The 7735-nt window shown below is 41.2% G+C and overlaps 1 protein-coding gene across 1 annotated transcript; it reads left to right on the top strand.

The window, feature by feature from the left end:
* The first annotated feature begins 6273 nt into the window (after nucleotides 1-6273).
* LOC120236167 (translation initiation factor IF-2-like) lies at nucleotides 6274-7301 on the top strand. The gene is made up of 2 exons (XM_039238807.1): nucleotides 6274-7059; nucleotides 7197-7301. Exons 1-2 carry the CDS (start codon nucleotides 6274-6276, stop codon nucleotides 7299-7301), a joined length of 891 nt encoding a protein of 296 aa, XP_039094738.1.
* Nucleotides 7302-7735: the final 434 nt, after the last annotated feature.

The raw sequence follows: 7735 nt of genomic DNA, 5'->3' as shown, positions 1-7735 counted from the left end.
CAGGTGTCTAAGCCATACTGAGGCATGAGAAGTAATATAAACATTTAGAATCCACCAATTATGCAAAATCATCCAACTGGGAAATTTTCTCCTTGACCTTAGCCAGTGATCAGATTTTCCCTGAAGTATGTAATGTACTTTTATTTTGGCTGCTTTAAAAATCCTCATTCATGCAGGCAGCTAAAAACATTAAACTGTGATTCCAAACATTAAAATGAAAATGGATCTCCTTTGATATAATCATACAGGGATTCTACCGAAAGGTTTATATATACAGCTGCATCGGTATCCTAAATATTCACAAATACCCTTCATGTAAATAGAAAAACAACTGAAAAGTAAACATATAATAATCTCAAAGGGAAACTGAGGTTATAACGCCAGAACATCATTTGGATGAATAGCCAAAATTGATTGATCAGATATTTGGAACCATCCAGATGATTGTCTGTTATTTTGCATTGTACATCCAGATGTCAAGCATTTGCTGAAAGGCTAGAAGAAATCGACGTGACACAGAAGATAGGGCTCAGAAAGATACTAGGGAATCTACATGTTCAACAATGATGATTGAATTTTTCATGTTTTACTCAGATATTTTCATATCATACCAGTGTGGCTCAAGTAACAAAAATAAACCAATTAAGTAAGTATATGCAATTCAATACCCCACAACTGGATACCGGTATCATCAATAGTCCCTAAAATGTAAAATGTAAATATTGTTTTTCCTAAACTTTTAAATCATTACTTCATTTTGTTGTTAATAATTCTGAATGGAATATGTATGTTTTGAAATTCTAGTCACTTTAAAACAAAAATACCTGTTGACATAGAAATATAGATCTTCATTCTTTTTTTCATCACCAAAATCCTTTTTAGGAATCACTCTTTCTTAGCCATAATATAGAAATTTGTTTACAGCCATAAATTCACAGGAAAAAAATATTAGTTTATCAGGACCCATAGCTGATAATATTGCAAAAGGCTTAACATGGATTGCAACTTAGCTCATATTAGAGTTTGTGATTCCAAAATTCAATTTCGTAAGTCATAATCAGCCACAAAAATGTTACAACAGAATATGAGAAACATTAAAAGGCAATTTCCTCATTGGTGACTACTTATCAACTGACAACTTAGTCAATTAAAATTAAAACAATCAGCATGCTTTATGGTGACGGGTAAAATGAGTGTTTTACAGATTTCAAATAAGTGTTTTCAAATCCATTTTGTCTCTGTAATAAAAAAACAAGTGGGGCATAGATATTTTAATAAAATTATTTTTATATTTGGAAAGTAAAAATAACCAATCCTACCAGAAAATTCAAGCATCATTTATATTTAACTTTACTATGATCACTAACTAGGCTTCTTCAACGTCTACAAAATCATAATTTGAGTGAACATATTTTTTTCAATATAATAGCTATTATGAAACTATATTACAGACGCAAATGTCCTCATAGGGGAAAAAAAAAACGCTCTGTAGCGCACATAAATACCAACAGGAATGCACAAATCAAACCTCTATTTCTGTGATTATTTTTAAAGAACTGCATGAGTTGGGGACAAAGAGGGTAAGCAGTAAGATCTTCAGGAAAATGACAGAGATGGCACTGATTTTTGTTCTGCTTAATCATTTATTGCTCGCAAATTCAATTCCCCAGCCTTTTATGGTTACTTTCAGGGACCAACAGGCTGGCATGAAATTAAATTAACAAGCAGGTTCCCATCCTGAATTAGTGACTCCCAGCTGTCTGTCCCGTCTAGTTTCCATGGCAGTAGAAGAATCAGTGGAAAATGAGGTGTAGAAAATTGTAAGAAGCCAACATATCAAACTCTTTAAGTTGATTTCTTTAAACCGATGAATCAGTAGCGGGGGTGGAGGAGGTAGGTAGAATCGAAGTTAAAGTTTTTAATATCCTGGCTTGTTGAAAAGCCAGTGTGTTTCTGTCTTCCTAACTGCTAAGGGGTGCAAACAACATCTCCTTATACATTTCATTGAAAGCTGTAGACTCAGGATGGCATATAGTTTATTATGTATTTTATAGTAATCCAAGAGTGTTTAAGGTACTCTACATTATGTTAAATTGTTTAGTTTTTTTTTTCTTTTTTTTGACATAGATATTAAGATTCATCAACCTGAATGACTCCAAAACATCCAGAGACGAAGTAAAAAAATCTTTCAACCAACCAGATGTTTGTTTGCATTACCCCAAACAGCTGGACGGTTGATGGAACATTTCACTTACACATTTGAGATAGAGCCATAGGGACCTTTCATAAGCACCCAGAAAAAAATACTAATCTTGGCCCATATCTACCATAATCACAGATATGAAGACTCAGAGTAAGAGCTTCACAGGGGGTGATCCACTGATTTGAAAAGAGATCATTTAACACATTTTCCTATGTCCATTTTTCAATTAACTTCTCCACTCATACAGTTAGAGTAGACTGGGAATGGAGAACCCAATATTTCAGAATCATTACATCACACTGAAAACATCATCCAAGAGGTAGTGGTTAGTTGGCATATATGCATGTTTCACCATATGCTATTGTTTACCTAACGTGGAGGCTTGGACAGGAAGTAAAAGATTTTTTTGTAAACTATCCAAGATTATACTTCCAGATCTAGAAATGAGTCCTGAAGTTACATAAGAATTTAACAGGCTTTATTTATCAGACTCTAAATTATTTTTTAAATATTAGGAATCCAACATCAACTGTAAAAATATTTACTATCTCCAACTAAAACTAGTTTCCCTTGATTATGTACAAAAATGTAAGCAGTGCAATTGATATAAATATTGTTATACAATAATTTTCAGTTTATGCCATCAAATTCCAATTTCTTTAGCCTTATTTTTCATGGGTTCCAAATGTAAGGATTTTGTTGGTCTTGCTAAATTGTACCAATTTGCATCTAGCGAACTACAAAATCTCTATACTTATATAATTATATAATTGTCATAACAGAGTACCATATACTGAAGACATGTATGGTTAGACCACCAAGGTTATTAGGAATAATCAAAAGCTGTGTGAAATCTTTTCTAGCATTCACCTGCTCAAATTAAGCACAGTTCCAGCTGGTTCTACTTGATATTTACTTTCCTCAGTTCCAAAAAAATTAATGGAAAACAGAAAGAAATAGAAATGATAGATTAAGCCAGAATACCAGAAAGAAATAACATATTAAGCCAGGATTCAGAATGTTTTACCTTTTAGGGGAAGGAAAATTAACAGTCTACATTCAAAATAGCAATTTAATCTAATACTCAGAAACTGCAGATGAGTTAAAACACTTACTGTATATGGAAACGGTTTTGAAATTTGATTTTTCTTAACTTTTTTATAATCAGCAGCAGCTACATTCCCAGCTATGGATATATGCTATTGATCATAACTGCTAAATACTCTCTCCTACAATATTCTTCATAATTTAATCTGCCTGTAGCACTAGTAATCCAGTTCCAACCTTCATGCCAAATGGTAAATGATGGAAAGCTTCTTTGTTTTAAGTATGCATGGATTCCCACATTTGAGGGTAAATTGACAGGAATTTTAAAAATATATAGAATTTTAATAAAATTATTATACATGTTTTATATATGATGCCTGGCATTCTTTAGATTGTGTGTGTGTGTGTGTGTGTGTGTGTGTGTGAGAGAGAGAGAGAGAGAGAACAAATGTGAGTACCATTAAAAAATTTGTTTTCATTAAAAAATTCATGAGTATGCAAAGTACTGGTCTTCTTTTGACTTCAGGACAGTTAAGTAAGTGAGTAAATAAATAAACAGTTTGAGAAACCTTAGGGGATTTATTGACCATAATCTGTACTAAGCACTTGATAACTAAAAGTGATGGACTTTTGGGGAAAGCAACCTTCAAGCAAAAATTGCATGGATTCTAACTGCTATCTCTAACATAGAATGGGGAAAAAATGTGTTAATGTTAACTAACACTGAAGCTTCTTACCACTTCCAAGCTTTTAAGGTTGTCACAGGAAATAAAGTTCAGAGGCAACATATCAAAAGAATATTCTGCAGTTTGATGATTTAAGGTAATACTGTACAAAATAAACTTAAATACTGAGCTGTTCTGCTTCAGCAAGAATCTTTGTATTAAAGGCATCAGGAAGGTACAATGACTATAAGGGAAACTATGATTATGTCAGTGTTATTCACACATATGATAGCTGAACTGAAACAATGAGACTCGTAAGGTGTTCAGACTTGGACTTCCAATTAGGCCTTTGAATGAGACGGTGATTACACATAATCTGATTTTACTTTGTAACACTCCTATATATTTGAGTATTTGGAGTCTCTCTTTATCACCCTTACAGCACAATGATTCTGCAAAGCCTTCTTTCCTTCAGCATCATTGTATATTTCGTTCATAAAGGGGACCTAGAACTAATGGTAAATACTAATTCATGTATTAAAAAAATACTCATTTCCTACTGTGCCTGACATTGTCCTAGAGACTAAACTCTATTAGTTTTATTATGCAAATGTCAACATTTCTTTTGTAGAGTTGTTTTCCAGAAACACCTGTTTATCAAAAACATTCTGGAGGAAAATCTGAAAACTTTCAAATAACATTTAAAACATGGATTCACTTTAGAAATTACTTGAACCCCTCTTCACAAGTATCTTGTGACTTTTATTATCATTAAAAAGTTCCAACATTACCTGGGCATGCTTGAAAGCTTTTAACTACCTTAAAAAAAAAAACTTAACAATAGTAAATTAGTTAACATATCACCCAAAAAAGTCTTATAAATTTTGACCAAAAGGGAAAAACCAGGATTCTGCTTTTCCATTTATTTACTTTGAGGGCCATACTGTCTTATAAAAATTCATTTTCCCCCACATTGCAGATAGGAAAAGCAAAGGGGGGGGGGAGAGGTGAGCAAAGTAGCAAATGCTGGGTAATCATAGAGCATAAGGTAAAGCTATGGATCTCCTTTTAATAGAAAAAAATCCTTTCCTTCTTAGACTGTACTGTTTCTTGGCAGCACTTAAGTACCCTGTGCTCCAAATCGAAAGTCTTCGGACTAGGAAGATGAATCAGGATATTCAGCCAAAAGACAGTAATAAAGCAGACATTTGCAATGTCTTCCCCCAACAGGTTAAGAGTTGCGACTGATCCTCCCAGTACAGTGTACCTGGTTTGTTAGTTATAATCATAGAACAGCCATCTAAAATTCAAGGAATCTGTCTGTGACCCTTACTTACCACAAACGCGATCAATTAAATGTTAATCAAACAGTACCTATTAGAGTCCACTGGGGTATTTCGTTTCCTTTCGGTTACTAACACCGAATGGCTACTAATTTCCCTTCACTAACACCAGAAACTTCTTTTTGCATTTCGTCGTGCCACTTCAAATACACCTCGGGATTAACAGTCCAGGAAAAAAACAAAACAAAACAAAACGGGAAAGTTCAGGCAGCTTCTGACCAACTGCTTCAAACTGAAAATGTGGACTTTTCCTACGCACATTAGCATATCGCCTGTAGCAGTGATGCAGATCTGCTAAACCCGAAGCTGCCGACGGCAAGCTGGAGCTGCAAACCAGCCCTCGCCCCCGCCCCTACTCGCCCGGTGGCGAAATAGATGTGGAGACAACATCTACTAGTGGAGTGAGATCGTCCGTCTCCGCAAATGTAAACAACTGGATGCACTGGGTTTGCTGAAATGTTTAAATGCACTCCTGACTGTAAACACATCCACTCACCAAGTCGCGCTAAGTCTCCCTTCTCCACCTCTAGGAAAAGCACCCTAAACCTGAATGGTCAATCCGCCCGTTGTACAGTGGAAGAAAATGAGGTTACATTTCCCCAGGCATGCCTAGAGGGTACTTGGCGCTCCGCAGTTGTACTGGCCGCTGCTAGATTCCCGGGACCACGTCTCAGAATGAAATACAAAAAACACACAAACCCGCGAAGCTGAGCGCGCGGTTAAAGCCAACACCGACGGCTCCCAGAGCACCGACTACTGCGTACTGACTGCCTCTTTTGACAAAGATTGGGGTGCAGGGAGGACGAATCGGGTGGGGCCCCAGACGGCTTAGGTTAGGAGGCTCTAGAGTTCCCCCCCCCCTCCGAATCTGGGCTCCTCGAGTGAGGTGCAAAGGGAAATTTAGAAGCAAACAGGTACTAAAGTGTGTCCTAGCCCCTGGGCATCTTCTCTTGGAGAGAAGGAAGCAGCAGGATTCAGGGGGCTGAGCCCCCGGCGAACGCTCCGGGTGGGAGCGATGCCGGAGGAGAAGCGACCCCTCTCTCTTCTCGGACCGAACCCCCCTCCCCAGCGTCCAGGTCCACTTGTTAGAGCGCCCAGGCTATGCGCGAAAGCCGAGCCACCGCCCCCCCCCCCCCGACTTTCACAACCAGAGGAGTTGGTTGGCAAAAGTGTTGCTTGTAAAGCCCAAGGAGCCCTCGAAGGCAGCGCCCCCAGGGTCCACGGGGAGCTTGAACTGCGAACAAGGCCGACCTCCCACCTCCCCCGGGGAGTCCAGAGCCCCGGGCCCCGCGGAGACCAAGAGAAGAAGGAGCGAAGGTTCTGCTACCTCGGGCAGGACTCCCAGAGCGGACGCAGCCCGCGGTTCACAGCCGGGAGCCGCCATCCGTTCCCTGCAGCCTCGGGGCGAAGTTCGCCCGAGTCCTTGGGGTGGGAGGTTCGGGGTGGAGGCCGCGAGCCAGAGGAAAGGAGATGGGGACCCGGAGCAACGCACCTACCTAGTCCAGGCGCAAGTTTCGGTGGCGTCCCCAGGTGCGGTCCCCCGCCCCCTCGCCAGGTGCTCAGCCGCGCCGGGCGCCGCCGGTGCCCGGGACTTCAGGCTTCTCAGCCGGTTCCTGCGGGAAACGACTGTAAATCCACATTACTGTTCGAGCTGCCGCTTGGGCCCCCGCATCGCTCTCCTCTGGCTGGCGGCGGCGGCGGTGCTCTCAGCCGGCAGCCACCGGGGGCAGGGACCGAACCTGGCTACTGCCGCGCCAGTGGACGATCCTTGCCAGGAGGGTGCTTGCGCCCGGGGTCGTGTGTGTGTGTGTGTGTGTGTGTGTGTGTGTGTGTGTGTGTACGCGCGCGCGAGTGTGTATACGCGTGTGTGTCCGTGAAAGAGAGTGTGCGTGTGTGTGCGAGCCAAAGGGGTGAGCTCAGCCCCCGGGGCACTCGAAGGTGAACTCCGGGCTAAGCCGGAGCCCGCCGCGCTCCCGGGTGCGGGGCGTCTGCACGGCTGATGGCTGTGCTGATGTTGCCGTGGCCGCCGCCGCCGCGTTCTAAGGCTGGTAAGCGGTGGTGCAAAAAATGTTTCTCCGCTACTCGAGACCAAAAAACCTGCCCTGTCTACTGAGCATGCCCGGTTTGACAGCTCTACAGCCGAGGGTTTTTTTTTTTTTTTCCTCCCTTTTCCCCAAGACTCCAGGTTTTAGCCGCAGCTGAGATGGGGGGAGGGAGGAGGGGCAGGAGGAGGAGGAGTAAGGCTGAGGGAGCAGGTAACGGGCAGAGGAAAGGAAGTCGAGATGAGAAAGATCAGGGTGTTAGAGGATGGAGACCGGGAAGGAAAAAGCTGGAGATGGGAGCAGAGGAAGGAAATATAGATCGACCGAATTTATATTTCATACCACCATGAGTTCCTGGCCAGGAGACTCTCACGACTAGCTTTTATTATTTTTTCCCGAGGGTTAGGTGATGTATGGGGTTCCGAGGAGTGTTTG

The sequence above is a fragment of the Hyaena hyaena genome, unplaced genomic scaffold (genome assembly GCF_003009895.1).
Source record: "Hyaena hyaena isolate Hyena2069 unplaced genomic scaffold, ASM300989v1 scaffold_147, whole genome shotgun sequence".
Classification (NCBI taxonomy): Eukaryota; Metazoa; Chordata; class Mammalia; order Carnivora; family Hyaenidae; genus Hyaena; species Hyaena hyaena.
The sequence above is the reverse complement of the archived record's forward strand: the minus strand, read 5'-3'. Positions and strand labels throughout refer to the sequence as shown.

Coding starts and splice junctions, on each gene's coding strand:
- LOC120236167 (XM_039238807.1), top strand. CDS start 6,274: ATGCCGGAGGAGAAGCGACCCCTCTCTCTTCTCGGACCGAACCCCCCT. Junction 7,060..7,196: donor GCTTGCGCCCGGGGTCGTGT/GTGTGTGTGTGT, acceptor GGGCACTCGAAG/GTGAACTCCGGGCTAAGCCG.